Source organism: Podarcis pityusensis (assembly GCF_964106645.2).
Source record: "Podarcis pityusensis genome assembly, chromosome: 2".
Lineage (NCBI taxonomy): Eukaryota > Metazoa > Chordata > Lepidosauria > Squamata > Lacertidae > Podarcis > Podarcis pityusensis.
Genome location: NC_138029.1, coordinates 52,170,713 through 52,192,276, shown reverse-complemented (window position 1 = coordinate 52,192,276; position 21,564 = coordinate 52,170,713). Strand labels below are relative to the sequence as shown.

The 21,564-nt window shown below is 41.1% G+C and overlaps 1 protein-coding gene across 3 annotated transcripts in view; it reads left to right on the top strand.

Moving 5' to 3' along the window:
• The window catches only part of NEURL1B (neuralized E3 ubiquitin protein ligase 1B), a 210,317-nt gene that overhangs the window by 179,900 nt on the left and 8,853 nt on the right, over nt 1-21,564 (top strand). For 2 of the 3 annotated variants that reach the window (XM_080997200.1, XM_080997202.1), the window contains exon 2: nt 20,973-21,533. In XM_080997200.1, coding sequence (XP_080853326.1) covers nt 20,973-21,533 — 561 coding nt within the window. Of the gene's footprint in view, nt 1-11,087; nt 11,127-20,972; nt 21,534-21,564 lie in introns of all 3 variants that reach the window. The other variant, XM_080997201.1, reaches the window with a different exon arrangement.

The following is a 21,564-nucleotide window of genomic DNA, read 5'->3' as shown; positions in this document are numbered from 1 at the left end:
AGCAGAAAGATTTCCTTAGTGTGGTAAACATTTGGACACACAAATATAGCCACGTTTACATCCTTCCTTTTTTTACATACTTAAGAGAGGTAGGTTGAAAAACCCCCCAAAAACCTTTTCAAACCTTTACTTCCTGCTTCTGTGTGTGGTTAGAAATGGTTTGTGGAAGCCTTTCAAGTTTCTGCATATATATATTTTTCTTAATACAAATCAGCAACTTAACTTAATGTTCTTTCAAACTCTCAGTTGCTAGTGATCTGCATCTCAGACACTTTTTCTCGAATTGTTCCCCGAGCTTAATTCTTGATATATTAAAGACTGAAACCCCCTTCATTCCTGATCATCTTGTAGTGTTGTACTGTCGTGTGTGATTCATTTTTATTGTCTGCTCTTTAAACTTTATTTCTGCAGTTACTGAGCATTTGGGGTGTTTTGTTTTTGTGTGTGTGGTGCTTACCAAAAAGTCTTGTCATACAGTTTGTGTATGTGTGTTTTTCAAAGGTAGAGAGATGCCATTTTCTGCATGACTGTCAGGACTCATTAGACTCTGCTCATCTGCCTAATAGGCTTCTGAGAAGCAAGTTAGCACGTGGGTTGAATGTGGCAAAAAAATTAGCTTTGGTTTGTTTCCTAAATGTGAAGCATTTTGCTCTAAATTTGAATAATTTTCTGTACATAGACCAGCTTACAGTAAGTAATTTAATCTCTAAAACTATTAGTAATGTAGAAGTCTTGTTTCTCCATAAAGTTCCCCATATAGCTAACTTTTATTTATATTAAATGGCAAATCACTCTGCTTATGTTTTAATAGTTTGTTGTGGCGTTTTGAGTTGCAAGATGAATAGATGATTAAAAAGAACTGAAATTAAGCAAATAAAAGCAGTTTATATATTGGCTGTGCTAATTTAGACTACATAGTATGCTATTTATGAACAGATGCACTCTGTTAGCTGCAGAGGAATAATAAATTTGTACATCGTTTAGAAGAACTGGTGCAGTGCTGAGAGGAAAAACAGGCTGGTGGAGTAGAAAAATTTCATACAGTAGTTCCATCTCCTCCAGTTTCTTGAGGACTACTGTAGACATTATGCCTACTGCATGTTTGAGGGTACCAGAGATAGCCTCTTTGTGACTGGAGCAACTCATTATGTGACTTTCCTTAATTGTGTGGAGTGTTTTACCACACCAGCAGCCCCTAGGAATAGACAGTGTTGGCGTGAGAGCTCTCCACCCATTGGGGAGACTCGTGGGATTAGTGGTTCCAAACATTACAGATGCACAATGGGAACCGGCAATCTTGAACACCTGATTCAATCTTCCCGTGCTCTCTGTATGGGTAAGTTTTTATGTGTCTCTAGCTTGGCCCTTTGTCCTTTCAATGACAGGGAGACTTTCTGACAGGATTAACTTGTATTTGTTGTATTTGTGTCCTACCTTTCTTCCAGCAAAGTCAAAGAAGCACTCTAGTTTGAAAACAACCTTGGGCGTGAGAGTAATTTTGCCAAAGCCACACACCCAGTGAGCTTCATAGAAGAGCAAGGAAAGATTTGAGTTTCTGACATCCTTACCCAGCCCTCTTTATTTGCCCCAGCTCTCCCTCCCATGCAGCTACCCGCCCTGGGAACCTATGGTGGTAAGAAATCTTATAAATGAATGAATCTGATGAAGCATGTCTCTAAAACTTGCTGGGCTGTTAAAATACAGGCACAGTCCTCAAGGCCAGTTCTCAGAAAGAGGCTTAGTAACATCAGTGGGATTGCCAGGGAAAGTGCTCTGAATGCACAGGATGTGACATAAGCAATGCTGAAAAGCCTGTGTGGGTGCATTTAAACAGCTTGATCCCACTGATGTCAAAGGCATAAATACATTAGGTGTGTAAATAAAAGCCTTGTTGAAGATGATGGCAATGGCCTCCACTGCTGGTTGAAGATAGGGTGATTTGTAAGTGCTATACAGAACAAGCTTCAAAATCAATGCCTTGGTTTGTCAGCGTCACACTGAGAAACCAGAACCAGGGTTACTGACCTCAAGAAGGAACAACATCTCCTATTGATCATTCATGACATTTTATCCAGCCCTTTAAGGTAAACTGCTAGGACTCTTACGTTACACCCCCTCTCTGCACTGACTGTCTCTCTCCCTTGAGACAGGAAGATTGAACCTGAGACCTTCTGCTCTACCACTGAGCCATGACCTTTCCCCATAGTCTACACTGGCATTTTAAAATGAGTGGGACAATTAAAATAAATATCCACCACTGTGTCCTGGTAGCAGCATAGCAATACCATACTCGGTAGGTAATACATTGGAAAATTCCACTCCCAGGGAAGGAATTAAACAAACCTTTTAGTGTTCAAGGGGTACAGCTTGGCTAGCAGAGTATATTTTCTAAGAGAAGAAAATATATAGCAATCTGCATAATACGTACAGGTCTCAGAGGTTTGCAGCAGTAGAAGCAGAGATCGGGGTTTCTGTACCTAAAAGTTAGACACAAACAAGCACATTCCCAAGCTCCTCTAAATGGTTACATCTGGTTCTGTTGCGCTGTGACTCTTCCCTTACTGAGATCAGCAGAGGCACTTCATTTTCCTTTAGAGGCCCTGATGCATTTTGTCTGAACAGTATAAATGTTTGTCAGTAGTTCATGGTTTGTTTTATTAATTCTAAGAGGGAACAGCTGAACTCTCACGTCCCAGAGGTGCAACAGCTGTGTGTTATTGCCTAATAACCTTCATCTCAAAATTGGCAGTTTTCTCAAGAAACGCCTTTCCTTTGGGCACTTATCTTTAGACTCATTAATGCATGAATATGTTTCAGAAGCAGTCTTATTGTATTAAGTGTACTAAAACTGACTAAAATCTAAAACAACCACCCCATGTGTGGTGCTCTGTCTTTTGACTGTTAGCCTTGCACTTGCCTGTTCATGAATGTGGAGCTAGAACAAAACATGGCATGGTTCTACTTAGCTATGCAGACCAGCTGTAGAAACATGAACAATCCCCTCTAAAGTTAATCAGACTTCCAGCATGCCACAGTCTGACGCAAGCAAAAGTAATGGGGTTGCCATACCTAAATGACACTATATGAGGTTGGGCCAAATTGACCCAAAGGTCTTTACATCTGTTGGCTTTTTCTCCCATTGTGGCGTCAGCAGTTTGGTCATGTTCACTTGGAAATAAGTCCTGTTAACTCATTGGGACTAAGAAACAGAGGTTTACATCCTGAGTTGCTCTGATGGAAGAGGGTTGGCAGAAGATGACTTAACCATCCCTCCTATCTTCTGCAGGCCCCTGCAAAACTGCTCATAGAAGGTTCCTCCCCCTGATTTTTAATTGCCTCCCCCTTTCCATTACCACCTCACATGCCACAGACCACTCCATTCAGGAGGACCCTTAAATCCTCAAAAGAGGCTTTTCAGTGGGAGGAATTGATGGAAAATCCCCATCTTATGCCAACCTCCTTCTGGCTGTGCTTCTCAGGATCCAATCCAGGCTATAAATCAGTAGGTATTGGCAATATTTAATAGGAACATGACAGGAAAATGTTTGCACCCAGCCAAGAAATGAAAATTAGAACTCATTGAGCATCATTTAAATTGCTTAGATTTTTAAACTTCATTTGTCATTAAAAATAACATTTGAGTGGAAGTCATATAATGTTTCCCAGAAAGATTATTAATCAGTAAAGAGGAAATATGGCAGCATGCTAATTTCACACGAGAACTTCATAGTTGAACTGAGATTTTAACCACGGGCTTCAGGTTTAGAGCATAAGAATCTTCAACCTCTATAATATTTCATATGTAGCAGAAATATGTCAAAGATTTTACCGTTCCGTTGGGGATACTGAAATGATAGACAAGGGTTTTTTGTTTTTGTTTTTGAGAAGCAAGACATTGTGACACATAAGCGGATCAGTGGTAACCAGCAGAGCCAAATATGGGGTGTAGAGCTGTGTTCACATTTCTTGCCCACTGACCACCGAAAGCTGAATCTGAATGAGATAAGTTAAGTCTGATTCTTGCCCTTTCAATGGGGCTTCTCCAGGTGACATTTGTGACACAATGGGGGTGTATTTCCACAACCTCTAAACGCCCTTCGGGGGGGGGGGGAGAATAGGCACTGCTTGCATCCACCCACAGAACTCTAGCCTGCCCTCTTCCCCCTGCTGCTCCTTTCAATTAAGCTTTAATGAGGCCAGGGTTCTAGTGTAAGACGAGCCACCTTTTTTCCCTTTGGCAAAGTAGGCATTCCTAATAGGTGTTTTGTAAGAGAGCCATTTCAGCGAATTGCTTTCTTTAGCAAAGGCGCAACTTGTGCTTGAAACTTCAGCAGCTTTTGTATTTTTTTGTTTGCTTGCTTTTTCTGGTGACAAAGGATGATTGTTTTTACGTCAAAAGGACGGCTGTCTGTCCCTGCACTCTGGAATAACGTTAATTTTGAGTTTGATTAAAGTGAAGTATTTCCCCCCACCGTCTCCTATAAGAACACACAAAAACCCCTGCTGGATTTGAGGCCTAACTAATTTGGCATTCTGTTCCCACAGTAGCCAGTCAGATGCCTCTGGGAAGCCCAAAATGGGACTTGAGCACAGTAGCCCTGTCCTGCTGTTTGCCCCCCACCTGCTGGTATTGAGCTTCTTCTCTTCTTCTTTGGTGACCACTTGTAGCAGAGTAAGATTGTCTTCCGTGAACACGGTCTTAACAGTGAGTCTGTAAGTGACTGTGGAGGCCAATTCTGGATCCACATGTCCTTCCACAGTGTGGACATAGGTTTCTGGGTGGGAGTTGATCATGGTGAGGGTTTGCCAAACGTGCCTTCCTCTTAGCACGCATTCTGTGGTATAGTGATCATGATCAGTAGCCACTGATAGCATTATCCTCCAGAAATCTTTTTCCATTTTGTACAAATAGAGGTCTGAAAAGGAGTTACTTTTGCATCATGCCGTGAAGACTGAAAAGCTGAGCTTATTTAGAGGCAAGATAAAGGATTCTAAAACTGCAATCCTTTTGCACCCTTACGTGAAAGAAAGCTCCATTCAACACAGTGGGACTTACGTCCAAACAAATACGTATAGGATTTTGCTGCAAAAGAACTATTGCACCCAACAAGTCTATTTATAGTGGGAGGAATTCCACTTTGCATTATGCCAAACATTCCAACAACACAAATATTTCAGCTTGCTGGATGGAATGACCCCCCCTCCTGCTGTGTGTTGTTCAGCAGGGGGTTATCCTGACCCACCCCCAGCTAATTTTGGGGGGTGCAGGGGAGGAGAGAAGGGAAATCCCTTTTGTGCAGGGCTTAAGAATTAAGAAGAATTGCTTACGATTATTCCACATTTTGAACTATTCCAATGTATGCTACTAGCAAATTCAAGAGCAATAAATTCAACAGAAGAAGCTGTATCACTCTGTTGCAACAAATCCCAAAGAGTCTCAGTATAGTAAGAGAAATTATGGGTGAATTTGAGTTATAAGCTTTTGTGAACTAGAGCCCACTTGTATTTATTTGCCTTTGAAGTGTCACAAGACTTTGTTGTTGGGGAGGAGAGGCTGTAGTTTTGTGTGTGTTTTGCTCCATATACTTGGCAGAGCTGAGGCTGCACACATTTAATCCTTGTCCTAGATCCAGCTTTCCAAATTGCATTTCAGTAGTTCTGGTTTGTATGTCTACAAAGACACCACTATTCCATTCTTGAATAATGTATGCACATTATAATTTGCCATATGGTGAGATGCAAGACAGCCTGGAGAAGGAGCACTTTTGGTCCATTTGACAGGGCAAGGATAGCTGTGTTGCAAGTCTGTTGCAGCAAAATTCTTGTGGTACTGACAAAGCTTATTATGGCATAAGCTTTCATCTGAAGCATCTGGTGAAGTGGGCTCTAGTCCATGAAAGCTTATGGCACAATACAATTTGTTAGCCTTCAAGGTGCAACAAGACTTTATGTTCTTGTTCTCAATGCATCCTCTTTTGCTGTTTCTTGCAGCATGTGTAACCATATGGTACTATTTCTTAATTCTTCACGTGGGTGCCATAAATGGACATAGTGATTTGGCCTAAATAACAATACTTATTTCTTCTTCTTAGCTTTTGCAGAGAGGCCCAGCTGAATTGTGTACTGAATTGCATTTGCTAAACTCCATTTTATCTCTGCCTGAAATCCTATGACCCATGGACGTTTTCTAGGGAAAGAATCCTCTTCTGAACTATAGATATGACAAATATGATATGTTGTTGAGATATTAATCTTTTGCTGTATTTTATTGTTTGAATTTTGGGATTGCCTTTGCTAGTTCTTGTGAGAGCCTTTTGGGACAAAAGGTGGCACAGAAATAAACTAACATAACAAGTAGGAAAGCTATGTATCTCCCCGCCCCCTCGCCAAATTAACTATAAACAGTCACTGTTCTACACTCCCCCCCCCCCTTCTCTTCTGCTCTGGATTTCATGGATTTCATCTTTGAGAAGTGCAGTTGAATTATATACAGTCCTGATAGCTGTTAAAAAGAAAATAATTGAAGAGCAGTCCACTCATTATTTACCTTTCTCACTCAATGCATTCCTTCCAAAGCATTTTTCTCCTTTATGCCAGAGCCTTGTTTAAACTGTGTGTAAATAAAAAGTGAAGCACCAGATTGCAATCCAGCAGCATACTGGGAGCAGGGATGTTGAAAGCAGCTGCTTCCTAGAAGCCACAGTTTCTTGCTCGCTCTGAGATTTGTGGCTGTCTCGGAAAAGACCAGAAGCCCTGAATGCATGGCCCTTGTTAAGTCTGCTGCTAACTGGGTTGCCATCTTGCTTACGTGAATTTAAACATCCCTGTGATTTCTTATTCCCCACCCCAATTTTTCTGTAGCACAATGGTGGTTAATAAACACTATTTCGTAGTACAATCCTATCAGGGCTGGCAAAGTGAGGCCTTGGGCAGCGGATGTTGGGGCCATTCTCCTGGCACAGCCCATCCTACCACAAATTAGCCCCCAACCCAAGTGTTGTGGAGGTTGCTATCCCTTTACTAGGGTGATTCAGCTGTCAGTCCGGTTGTCTTCCATATGTAGAAGGGGGAAAGAGTTTCATCTTGCCCTTGACCTCAAGCAGCAAAATGCCTTAGGCCTGAACTCCATGCATTCTTACTCTGAAGTAATTCTCGCTATGTTCAGAGGTAAAGGTCCATAGGATTTGCAGCCTTAACGTCTCATTTACTTTGTGGTCTTTAACTTTGACCTTGCAGAATTTTCATGAAGTAGCTATTGCCCACCAAGGAGGAACTGACCTATTGACCTGGCTTTCACAACAGGTCCTGTGGGCTCCTGGAAAAGAATGTGCAGCTTTTTTTACTCCTCTTTTTTTTTAAAACAACAACAACAACTGTGCTGTGTTAAACAAAGGTTTCGCTTACTGTGTTGCCTAGGAGCCCCGAGCTTGCGATTAAGCTCTCTTTCTAATCATGACCTTAAGCAGGAGTTCCAGTTCAGATGACATGCTAAGCAAAATCATGACTTAGTTCAGCACAGTTCATCAGAAAGAAAAACAGACTGGGGAGAAGCAAAAGTGGCCATGAGCAAACTTCAGGAGCTCCTACAGTCAACGCTGGTTTCCTTAGCCAAAATTCAGCATGTGTTATGGGAGCCAGCTCTTCAAAAAGGAGGCACGTTAACTCAAAAACCCCTGAAAGCCTTATGGCCATGGCAGCTTCTTCCCAGTATACTTTGAGAAATGTACCCTTGTTAGGGTGCTTGGAGTGGTCTGTTAGTATTAGGAAGATGGCAGGCAGGAAGCTAATAAATTCCCTGCAGGAATTTGTTGCATTTACACAACATTGTCATTGTTAATCACAGTACGCGAAGCACTTTGTATAAATGGTAAATATTAACCCATTTAACTGGTTGGAGACTAAGGGTGAGAGACAGTGACATGGAGAATCCATAACCGCAGTAGAATTTGAACCCATCTCTTTCAGTTATTCTACATGGTGTTCAATGGCCATTTTGAATGTCAGACAAAACTGTCACCCATGCTGAGCTGCAGTTGCTTTGTTTTAAAGCCTTTCATTTTCCTTTTTTTTTTTTTTTGGTAATTATTTAGCAATTAGTCTTCTGGTGTAACATGGTGACCCTTTGTGCCTATAGGGGATGGGATGGATTTCCTGCCTTCCACAGACAACGATTCCACCCCTCACCTTGTTCCTGCTTATGTAGAAAACAACCAGCATGTGAATAGTGTTCAAGTTAGCACACCCTTTCCATGACCCCAATACATCTGGGTGATGGGACAGAGTGAAACATGTTGTTACCCAATATTTTTTATGAGTGCAGTGTGGGGGCAGGGGAGAAAAGATAATTGCATCTAATTTAAAACCAGATATTCCGTAGATGCTCCTGCAAGCTTAGTGACATAAAACGTTACTGCTAGTTATTACACTATACTGTTGTTTTGATATTTGCACATGCAAAAGCAGAAGTCTATCTGCTCATCTACCTTATAATGTTGTAGTGTTACTATGGCCTTCTGAAAAATATATTTAATATTCTGGGAAATGGAGGCTAGATGGAATTATATTTCTGTATAATTTTAGTTAGCTTTTATAATAGAAATGAATTGTAGAACTTGGGTATGATGCTAGCTGGTAAGAGAGAACTGGGGAGGAATCGTATAGTTTTAGTCATTCTGCAAGAAAGGAAAAATTGATAAGATAGGTTTATGTAAGGCAACAGGATTGTAGCATCAGCAATTTGAGCTGAGGTCTGTCTTTTATTATGTGTTGTGCAATACGTTGACACATAATTTTTAGATGCTAATACAACTATCGTATTTAGCACTTAATATAATATCTTTGGACATACTTCTGTTGTGGAATACTGAAAACTGATACTAGAGCCAGTTTTTAGAAGATTGACAGTTTTTGGAATACTATTTTTTCCTTGATCTTTTGAGTTCAGACCATGGCAGGCTCTTGGGAAAGGCACAGCATAACAGTGGCTAATGAACTGGGCGTCTGTTGTTTTGGAACACTTCTCATATGGAAAACTAGCAACCCACTCCTGTGTGTGCTTACTCAGAAGTCCCACCACGTTCAGTGGGGCTCACTCCCAAATAAGCCTTCATAGGCTTGCAGGCTAAATGTCAAAGGGATAGTATAGTGTCCAAGCCAAAACCCCACCTTGGAATAAAATCAGATTGAAATTGGGGGTGGTCAGGAAAATTGTGTGTTTCAAATTTATTCACTGTGGGTCACACCAGCCTCCATTAGTAGATTCTAGTGGTCCACAGTGCTGCAACATGTTTGCAGAGCATATTAATGAGTATAGTCTAGAAACTGACAGGCAGATTTAAATGTAGTGAGATTAATTGCCTGGCTTGGTGACAGCACATTTTTCTTTGGCTATGGCTTGAAGGTGTGACCCAATGCTACCTCCTTTATTTTCATACTTCTGATTCCTTGCACATGGACGATATTTCAAAAAGCTTTACTGTTGCAGTAAATGTAAGGGGAAAGGAACTTGGGTGTCAAATGACTATGATCAATTGCAGCAATCTGAACAGCTTCCAAGGCTTCCATCTATCTATCAGGCAGTAGCTTTTATACTATTTTGGGGGGACGAGGGAATTGTAGCAGACTAAACGTGACTTAGACACTATGCCTTCTCTGTCCATCTTTTAACTCTCACCTACCAGATTCTAAAAACATGGTATTAAAGATGGAGGCCTCTTGACCCAAACTGAAGGCCACTTGATGCTCTCTTTTTTCAAAAACAAAGCAAAACACCTGACCTTACAAAGATTCATTAAAAAAAACCACAGAACCTAAACATAACCAATGTTATGTGATGCCCACAAATTGTTTGGATGTTACACAAAATGGCAGTTGAGGGTGCACAGCCGCTTCTTCCATCCATCCTATGTTGTTCCCAAAGCCATCTTAAGATTCTCTGGCGAGCTACTGCAAGCCATACGAGACTGAGATGGAAATTGGCCTGACTCATTGCAAAAGACCTTCTCATAGCTGTACAGGAAATACTTGTCAGCGGTTCTGGTTTAAATGCTGTTTAACTTGCAGATGAGAGAAGCAAAACCTTCCGTTAAATTAAAGAGCTACCTCCCAAGAGAACTTGAATCGTAGTACATATGGCTGAGGAAAAATAAAGCCAGGCTAGAAAGCTGTATTCTATAAACTCTCCTGTTAGCTGTATCGCTGATAGTTGTAATGTACCGTTACAATATTATTTTGTGACTGACTAGCTTTGGCGGCCAGTGAAAGTACATAATCTAAAACCAAATATCAGCCTATAGTCACATAAAAGTGGAATGTCATAATCACTATTGCTAGCTACACTTTACTTGTTAGTTTGGGGTAGCTTGTGAGGTGGAAGTGAGAGAGCTGGGAAGAGAAGTGGGGAAACAATAGGAACCAACAAATGCTGAAGGACAAGCAGTTTTTTATTCAAATTATTTATAGAAACTTATTACTTGCTTAAGTGAGTGGCAGATGGACCAGCCTCTGTGCTTTGTGTTTCTAATATTCTGTTCATCAGAAGTTAGAGCTATTCTCTACTGCAGTGTCAATTTTGTTTGATAGACTCCAAAAGCTTTGTAGAGCAGGGGGTGACAACTTTTTTGAATTCATGCACACATCTGATAATTTGTGGGGGAAAGCAGCACAAAACCTCTTGTAGGCACCACCACAAAATGGCTGCTGTGGGATCATGGTTAATAATGAAGGACAAGTAACTTGCCTATGTAACTGAGTACAAGGCAGAGCTGGTGACCGAGCCCCTGAATTCGTTAGTTTGATAAGTCTGGTGCAGAAAGGAACCCCCTGGTGCTCATGAACGCTGTGTTGTCTTAGAGCTGCATCTCACCCCCACATTCTTTTTCTCTGATATGGGCAATGGGCGGGGAGGAATTGTTACCGTCCCTTATCAAGAATTATGTCACAGACTGATGGAACTTGTAGTCTAAAACATTTAGAGGGCCCCAGGTTGGGAGAGGCTGGTTTAAGGTTTAAATTAATTATAATTCATGGTTAAAAACAGAAATTATTCTATTTAAATTTAAAACAGAAATTATGAAATCTCATTGCAGCTGCACCAGAGGAGCAGAAGGAAAGGAGAAATATACAAGGTTAAGTCTTGCTTTTGTTTTTTCATGTAGCAGTAAACTGTGGTATAGCATTATGCCTGAAACAGCCCTATGTAAGCCCTTGAGAATGGACACTGCCAAGACTGTATCTTAGACATCTGAAAATACTCATTTTATTATAAATAATCTGCATTACTCAAGGTGGGTGGGGAGCAGAAATGATTATCATGGAATATTTTATCTCTACCATTGCCTCTAATTTAGTGAGGATTTTTATCGCTCATTGTTAAAAGAAGGCTTCCCTCATTATGAATTTTTGTTAGCAAACATGAGGGGCTTTTGAGACTAGCTCAATGAATCGGCTTTTCATTCTTTTTTGTGGTTTGTCTTGTGACACTATCATGGCTAAAGGATGCTCAGTTAACCAGGATGACATGGCCTTGCGGTTATTTTCCCTTTCAAGGTAACAGTTCTATTGTGTGCAGCTTTTTAATGATGTGGCTGAACTCTGGCTTTGTAGAAGCGCTCGCATTTCAGAGAATGTAGTCATTTTATTTTTAGAGAAACTGCCCTGCTCAAAGATCCATTGCACTAAGGATATGTCATGGGATAGATGATTAAGTTGCTTTTCGGGGTGGGGGTGGGGATCAAGTCACAAGCTAAAGTCATGAAATTTTCTCTGGAAACAACACAGTTTACTGTTTCAGCTATTCTAAAGTAGCTGTGAGATGAATCTACAAGAAGGAAATGGGCTCCTTTGTCTTTCCATGCCAGATTGATAATGATTTAGTAACAATATTAGTCCTAATTACATGTTTTTCAAGTGACAATAACGAGTTGTTGTAGGATGGGAATAGCAGAAAGATTGTGTGTAAGAGGAATTTTGGTGCAGTTTCTGTGAACTTTATGCTGTTTGTAAAGTTTCATTTCCTTACCCCCCCCTCACTTCGTTCCTTGGCCTAGATTCTATGGAATTCACTTTCTCTGGGAATGTAGCTCATACTCATTTGGTAATGAAACTCTGCTTTTTCTTCTAGGGATCCTTCTTTCCAGACAGCTGGCTATGAGAAAAATAGAGTGGCTTGTCTGATTAAAGACACCCCTTGCCCCCTCAAAACAACTAAACCATACATTTCACATATTGCAATACTGTATAGATCAGGGTTCAAAATGCAAAAACAAAACTTTTCCCTGTTTGCTATATTGGACAGTTGAAGTCTCTCTCTTTTAGAAGCAGCAGCAGCAGCACACACAGAGGAAATGCTTGCATTTGAATCTGTGGCTGTTCTAACACTGCCTAGTCTATTTCCTATTCAGAAATCCTTTTGAAGTGTTTTAGAGCTTTCTGGATAGGGAGGAGGTCGGTCAAAAATTCAGCCGCCACCCAGCTCTCACAATGGATTCACATCATTTAAACAATAGGATCTCAAAATAAAATGGTTACTTATAGGATGCATTCATTGAAAGGTCTCTCTCTCTGTCTGTCTCTCTGTCTCTCTCTTTCTCTCCCCCCCCCCCCCGTTTCAGTAACATCCATACAGTTGAGTGTACATAAAATAATGATAGGTTCTATTCCTTGTTTCGCAGATAAGAATTAAGTAAGTTAAACCACAGAGCCTAGGGCTTGCCGATCAGAAGGTTGGTGGTTTGAATCCCCATGACGGGGTGAGCTCCCGTTGCTCGGTCTCTGCTCCTGCCAACCTAGCAGTTTGAAAGCATGTCAAAGTGCAAGTAGATAAATAGGTACCACTCTGGCGGGAAGGTAAACGGCATTTCCGTGCGCTGCTCTGGTTCGCCAGAAGTGGCTTAGTCATGCTGTCCCCATGACCCGGAAGCTGTACGCCGGCTCCCTCGGCCAATAAAGCGAGATGAGTGCCGCAACCCCAGAGTCGGCCACGACTGGACCTAATGGTCAGGGGTCCCTTTACCTTTTATTCCACCTCAGAAAAAGTTTCAGCTAAGTTTGTGTGTTCATTCTCTCTGAATATTTAGAGCATACAAGCTCCACACTTGGAAGTCTGTCTTCATAGCTATGGGCTAAAAACTGGCCTTTTAAAAGTGTGAAAGTTGAAGCTTTTGTAATGCATCCAGTATCAAGATCTCTTCCTTTTCTCTGCGTCTTCGCAACTGGGACATGTACACCTACTGATGTATTGTGACTAGACAGGGCTGAAGTGCAGCATCTAAAACATTTCCCTGAACACAATAGGAGAAGGAATAAACATTTTTCTTGCAATAATCTATCATTCCCTTTAGGCCCGTCTTAAATGCCTTGAACACCATCTTTTCAACAACCCACTTCGTTCCCCTTTATCGTTAGTCTTCCATTGTTTTGATGTCTGTTAGATTCCAGTAACCCAGAGTTGGGACAAATTCTGATTCATCATCAGGTATCTTGGGTTTCATCCTATAGAAGGGCTGTGTTTTCAGAGGCAAGGGATGTGCTGTTCCAAGCTGTGAGCTACTAACTTATTTTGCTCTGAATAATCATAGCATAGCATTTCCTGTGTCTGGAATTCTGCTACATTGCCCTTTTCCACAGTTGCATCTTTGTTGTGGGACAAGAATGAACAATTAGGAGCAGTTTGGTAACACATTTTAAGTAGTGCTTATCTACACATATACTGTCTCCAATGTTAAGAGGGTTTTTATTTGTTTTTGTTTTACCTTTCTGCGTTTCTGATACTAAATCATAAAGGGCTTATCTTCACAGGTTTGCATTTCTGAGTTTAAACTAGAGCAGTTGCTTGCTACCAAAGTGGGAGCCTTCAGTTCTCAATTCTTCTTGTTTAGATTGGCCAAACACTCTCACCTGCACTTCAAAGGTTCATGCATGTGCATCGTGCATGGGACAAAATACTAATGTGGTGATGTTTGTGTCACAGGGAAGAGGGGACCATTGCAGGAGATACTGTTGACAAAACTGTTTTTCAGAATGGCTCTGTAATGATAACCTTACTCATTAAAACTTCTCTCTCATATATTCTGACTTTATTAAAACCTTCACAGCATATTCACAAAGGGACTATGGGTTTCCTCTTGAAACACAATTTTTAAATGCCCAGGAGAGGACAAAGCTGAATGAAAAAGCATTAAGCAATAATTGATTTGTGAGAGCAAGCTCTGAGACTTGTTGCTATGGCTCTCTGGCGTACTTGTCTCATGTCCTTTAGAGATTTTAGTACAATTGCTCCTGCTTTCCATCTGTGCAAATGAAACCAGGTGGCCTGCCTCAGGGCTTTAAGTGGCCATTAGCTGATTAGGATTTAGGTTATGGCTCTGTTGGCTTAGGGAAAGTATTACTGTGGCCTTGGACAAAGCTATAACTTTAAAAAAAAACATGGTTTGATTTTTAATTGTGTTTTAAGATTGTTTAATCTGGTGCCTCTATTCTTGTGGACTCATTGTGGTGAAAGAAAAAATATTTTCTACATTCAATATAGTTGGGTTCTCCCCCATCCCCATTTCTTTGGAGGTACTAAGTCCTCCTACATCTTGAAAGAGGTTGGATGTAGTGTCCCTGTTTAAAATGACTTTTGGGGAGAGTCTGTGGATGGTTTTCTTCTTGGCTTAAGTCTCACATAATGTCATATTTGAATTTAGGAAGTTTTCTCCTAGATTAAAAGTCTGTTTGTCTCAGATAGTGGTACTGAAAACCACCACCACCACATTTTCCTGTAGTGTGTGGTTCTTTTATTGTTTGGTACTATCTGTTCTGTGGGCATTTTGAGCGGTTCTCCTCTCTGCTGCCCTCTGCTTGTGAGATGTTATAGTCTGCATTATGTAGGTCAATTCAAGATGAGTCGTTAGGTAGCAGGACTGCCTTGATGTAAGTCACTGGGCTAGGTTATCTTCTGGCCTTTTCAGCCATATGAGTCATTGAAGCCAAATAGTCTTTCGTTCTTCCAGTGCACGTTTTAGGAGAAGTGTGTCCTGTATAAACATGTCTTTTAATTTCAGCATTTTCTCCAGTTTGGATCATTGCCATTACCCTCCAGAGACACCAAATAATTTAAGCTGCCGGAGTGTTCAAGAGATGAACATTGTGTGGTTGTAATGCTGATATGTGTGGCTGAGAAGAAAGACACAGAATATATAATGCTTTGTACAAGATGATGCAAACTGTAGTGTGTTTGTGTGTGTCTTGGGGAATCTTCGTTGGTTTAAGTATTGTTCACAATAAGAGTTTTGTTCTAAAATGGAATTTTAAAGGCTTCAGTGAGGTTAGTACAATGTACATTAAAGAAAAGGGTTTGTGTGTCCTTCCATTTACAAAGCCAAACAATACCAGAAATAACTGGTGTTGGGGTTTTTTATTTTAAAAAAATGCATGTTGAAAAGAATACCAAACCCATGATTTAAGGATGTATTACAGTTTTTTTAAAAAAAATCAACTGAAATCCCCATGAGATTGGCAGCTAAGAGCTTTTCTAAAACTAGCAGTGAGGGATACACTGTGGGCCCCAATTCCATTCCAGTCAGGTTTCTCCAAATCCTCATGTGTCTGGATTAAATCACTAAATTAAATTAAAAGATATATAAATAAGTGTGATTTAAACTGTGTGAGGGGCTGCAGTATGAGTGGGGAATGATTTGGATTGTTTGCAAACTAGTCTTCTGAAAAAAGCTAAAAATATAATCACTGCAACAGATGTGTTCCTGGTTACCAATACAGCTACCACTGCCACCACTTTCTCCAACCTCAGGATGGTGATATTATGTGAGCTGAGACATCTCGTATTCCATTTTGAATAGTCCATATTCTCCTTTCATTTCCTATGAGCTGCTTCTTCAATCTCACATTCTCTATTTCTATCAGCCGCACCAAAGATTGACCAATCAATGTAAAATAGTTGAGGTAATTACAGCCAATAACATGCTCACTTATCATATGTCAATTTATGACAATATTTTACCACTGTCATTTTGGGGTGTACATGTACGCCATTAGTCCACCACTCACAGATTGACAAGGCTGGTTACTGAAATGCTAGAGATATTTCCCCATACACTGTCCAAAACACTTTCGTGATCAGAAGTATCTGGAAATAGGATACGATTACTTAGGTACCAATTGAAGCTATCCTTTGCTGTGGACTTCAGAATGGTAGAGAATGAGGCACCCACTGGAATGCGAATGTGTTGTCAGACAAGGTTGATGTCTGGTGCATGGAAAATGCTTTTTGCCACTCTTTCCTCTGCATCTCTTGTGGAAGATGCTGGTTTTACGCTTGCAAAATATCTTGTCAAAAATGATGCCTGCTATGGGGCAACTATATTTACAGTGCTCTTTCATTGTCCCAATCCCGCTAAAGAAAAAGTGCTGTATGTTTTAAAAGGGTAACTGACAGGTGTCCGTTCTAGTAAAGGATAATATGACCCATTCATTTCCTTCAGGATAATTCCCTATTGTATAATCGCAACATGCTTTCCTGTTTGTTTTGTTTTTTCAATAACCCCTGGCCTAAACTTCCCGTTCATCAGCTTGGAATGATGGTAGCGTTTTGGCTATACAACTGCTTTTCCATCTTTTGACATTACTCATCAACCTCTTAAAATTCTCCAGATTTATCCAATGCATAATAAAATTCCTATCATCCATCCATCTATCTATCTATCTATCTATCTATCTATCTATCTATCTATCTTTCTAATTTCTTGGCTTGATATTCTTCTCTGCTTGTACATTCAAGGAATGGGATAGGGATTATATAAAATGTAGATGCGTGTGTGTGTGTGTGTGTGCGCGCACACACACACACACACACACACACTTTTTATACCTTAAGATCATAAACTATGTGAAGGTGTGCTGAAGAATGTGTTTGAAGATAGTGAAACAGTTTGTTGCTGTACAACAGGATGTACAGTAAGCAGGCAGCTTATGCAGGGGTTATGTTCCGGCGGATTGTGCCTAAAGCCAAATTATGCATAGTCAAAATCTATTGAGCTCAATGGTAAGTGGGATTGCCCAAATCATTTCCCCCAGAACCTCACACCCTTTCTATTTTTATTTATTTATTTTGCCCGCACATGAAGCTGAATGTGCAAAAGTTAAATGCACATAGGTTGTGGGCTTGCTGTATTTACTGAAATATTCCTCTCTCCACCACTCCTTATGGCAGCCATTCCTGGACAAGGCAGTTGAGTTATGGTCTGACTGTGGCTGTTGCCAACTATATAATTAGTCAACTAAGAAGAATGAAACAATGACTATTTTGGAGGAAGGGACACCCATTAAAAACTCAATAAGCAGATATTAAGAATGGTTTTCTTGGCAGTCAGTGCCAATATATCTAGATCAGATTGTGCAGAAACTGCGCTCTTGTACTGACTATAAGTAGATGGAGAGTTTTCCCATTCACAAGGCAAGTTGTACAGTGTATTGGATAGGCCAATAGTGATAAGTGGGAGCAGTTTGCCGCTTAATCACAAAAGTGTATGTGTCACAGGCCTTAATGCATTTGTGCCTGGCGGTCTTTGATTCTGTTCTCTGGCCTTATCGTGCTCTTATTGAAGGTGGCGATAAAGCTTCCGCTATTGGTGTAAACAACGCTGCCCTGAATGCCTGAGAACGTTTACCCCGTTGGGGCTATCTATAACTCGCTATTCATTATGTGTACCGCTATTATGTGCCTCTCCATGCTTTCCCGTATATCTCCATTCTTAAGATAAGTGTAATGAAAAGAAATATCTTAAGAGTTCAGTTTCTGTTTCTAGTTCTCATATAAAGATAAACTTGTTTGCATGTGCTCTTCCATGTAACTCCTGAAACACCTTATGTTTCCCACCTCTTCATGGCTGCCACGTACTTAGGTGTTACTGTAACAGAAGTGATGCTCCCAGGACGCTCTGGCCAGAAACACTTATTTTCACCTTCAGCAAGTTGCTAGTCTCTCAGTTCTTCCAGCTGAATCTCTTGCACCAGAGAGTGGTTCATTGCCCATGTGGTTCACTTGGGAAGTGCAAGTACTTCCCTCCCAGTTATTTATTTAGATTTGCTAGTCATCTTGGTTCTCTCCTTTTGGAAAATTTTTCTTAAAACATATCTGTCATCCTTTGGCAGGATGTTTACATTACAAACAGGCTTGTATAACCTCCTGAGAGGCACTGCTGCTGCTAAGGATTTGGCCTGCTAAAGATATCATTCAAGAGGTATTGTTGCCAGCTTTGTTCCTTTATCATTATTATTATTATACTGGCACGTTTTCTAAACCCTTTGCAAGCTTGTACTGCAGACATTGGGAGGTGAGAATGCTTAGCTCCATACCATAAAAACCTCCATCTGCTGATTTCTGCAGATAAAAAGCAGGGAAGCAGGGCAGTCCTAAGGGGGAGGTAAAAAAAAATAATAATCTCACCAAAACTGACAGGATGCCTGTCTTGCTGCCCTGTCCTGTGCATGTTTACTTGTACATAAACACCACTTAACACAGTGGGATGTGTTTGCAGGCTGGAATGGGTTGGATTGCATTCTTGAGCTCCTTCCATAGAAAGGTCTGTAGAGAAGGAGAGACCCTGTGAAATGCTTTCAGAATCTGCAACTATTAGGCTGCATTCATACCACACATTTAAAGCACTATGATACACTTCAAACAGCCTTGGCCTCCGAAGAATTCTGGGAGCTGTAGTTTGTTAGGAGACCCCTCTTCCCCACAGAGAGCTACAATACATAGAGTTCTTGTGAAGAGGGATTGATTGTTTAACCACTCTGGAAAATGGCAGCTCTGTGAATTCCCAGGATTATTTGGAGGAAGCCATGACTGTTTAAAGCGGTATCATAATGCTTTAAATGTATGGTGTGGACGTGGCTTAGGAGTGCAACACCTGACTGGGCTTTTTCTGAATGCACTTTTATACAATCAAAAGAGCCTGTCTGGCTGTTGGGAGGGAAATAATGGGAGAGAATTGGCAGAAATCAATTGTGAAGTAGAATTCTTCTGGGCTGTTTAGTGTGTGGCTGCTGAGGTCAGCTAATACTTTTTGGTATGCATTTTAATTACTGTTAAGTAAAAGAAGTAAGTCACAAATGTTAGGAATGTGTTGTTTGTTTTTAAGGAGAGGTGTTGCCATTATTTGAAACAATTGTCACTTGCACAATATCAATTCAAAAATATTGAAGCTCCTGCTGTGAAGGTATTTTAAAATATATTTAAACAAATCCCTATTCCTCCCAAGTATAAAGTGCCAAGCAGGACCTTAGTGCAGTTTTGTTTTCCAGCTATGTTAATATTTCGGCATGTGGCTACTTGCAATTACAATAAAACTGTTTTGACATTTGTGTTTGAGGTTTATTAGGGTGGAAGCTTTAATCTTGTCTCACTGAGCTATTTTGTGTGTGTGTCGTTCATTAAAAATAAGGGAAATGATTACTGAATATTTGCCATGACACTGTTCCTGCCATAAGGGGAAGTCATAGGACAGACTTACAAAAACAGTTTCATTAGGAGCCAATTTCCCCCACCTCCGCCCTAGGGCTGCTTCATTTAGCTTTGGGGGTTTCTGACGGCCCTATTTTATTTTGTAGTTCAGTGTAATAAAGATTGGATAAGGGAAAATGCATGCTGCTTATGCTAAAACACAATTATGATGCCCCAAATGGATTTTCAGAATTTAAGCCATCAGCAGCCAACATTTGAAGCAACATACAATTGAAAACTAGTTCTTAGAGCTACAAAGCATGTTGTGGATACTAAGCAGGCCAAAGATAGCACTTAGAGCTCAGAACCAGGGGCCTTTTAGGGATGGTTAAATGCTTGGTTGCCTGGGGTGGTCCAACAGTTGATTGCAGATTAGTTACTAACTTGGTGACTCACTTTCTCTTTTTAAATGATGGGCAGGTCATCTTGGAGGTGTTCAGTGCCACTAAGATAAATCTGCCACCTCCTTTTGTTGATATGCTGTCATTGTTTCAAACATACAATCTACCTGTCTGCTTCTGAGTTCATGGGTAGAGGGGGGCACTGTTGCTTCAAGTCACTTCCAACAGGACATGTATTGGGGACCAAGTAGAGACAGAAGGGTGGCAGCAAGTAATATTATCACATATCGGCAGCTTCTCTTTATGTCAGTCTTCCTCTCTGCTCTCACGTAGCACACATAGGCTGTCTGGGGTACAGGGCTCCAGACTGGCTGCTTTCTCTCTTCTGGGATGCCTACTTAACAATTGCCCCAAGTTTTAGATCAGGGGTCAGCAAACTTTTTCAGGAGACCTTGTGGGGGGCCGAACTGTATTTTGAAAAAAATAATAATGAATGAATTCCTACGCCCCACAAATAACCCAGAGATGCATTTTAAATAAAAGGACACATTCTACTCATGTAAAAACAGGCTGATTCCCAGACCATCCATGGGCTGGTTTAGAAGGCAATTGGGCCGGCTCTGGCTCCCAGACCTTAGTTTGCCTACCCATGTTTTAAATTATAGAAGCAGTTGTTGAGCAAATCTGTTTATGTCAGCAATGAAATTGTCTAGTCAGTTCCTCTTTTGGCCCCAAATGTAGCAGTGTGACTACTGCAGTTTGGATCTCCCCACCTCAACCTAGTGTGCTAAGTTTTTGTGTGTGTGTGTTTCTATTGAGGTGTCAGTTGTGTCTAGCAATGTATTCATTTAAAAACTAGTTCCAGCTGAACACTGGCTGAGAGACAGAATTTTTCTCCACTGGAAAAATGTCATTCTTACTAGGATTACAAGAACAGGGAGCAGAGGAACTTTGTCCAAATAAGGAGTGTGTTTGTATCTGATTAGTCTGTTAAAATCTAGCCTAGAATCTGCACATATCAGTAGCTGGGGGGGGGGGGGGCGAGCAGTTTTCTTAGCATTGCAACCTAAATTAGCAAATTCCTAACAATGTCTCTTCTTCCTGTTTTTTTTTATTATTATTTGCAGACACCAGTCAACAGGCTCGCTCTGTATCCCACAGGCCTTATTACACACTGCCTAACAGTAGCCATGAGAGGCGGTCTGTCCTCACCATTACTGAACCTCCGCGATTCCATTTCCAGGCCAAAGGAAAAAACATACGCCTGGATGCCCATTCCCGCAAAGCCACTCGGAGGAACAGTTTCTGCAATGGCGTCACTTTCACCAACCGGCCCATCCACCTCTACGAGAAAGTGCGTCTCAAGCTGGTGTCCGTGCACCACGGGTGGAGCGGGGCCCTGCGCTTTGGCTTCACCACTCACGATCCATCGCAGATGAGCGCAGACGACATACCAAAATACGCCTGCCCAGACCTGGTGACGCGGCCAGGCTTCTGGGCCAAAGCCCTGCCAGAGAGGTTTGCACTAAGAGACAACATCTTGGCGTTCTGGGTCGACCGCCATGGGAGAGTTTTCTATAGCGTTAATGACGAAGAGCCAATTCTGTTTCACTGTGGCGTCAAAGTCTCCGGGCCTCTCTGGGCACTGATAGATGTCTATGGAATCACTCATGAAGTGCAAATACTAGGTAGGTGTATATGGTCTGTTAAAAAAATCTC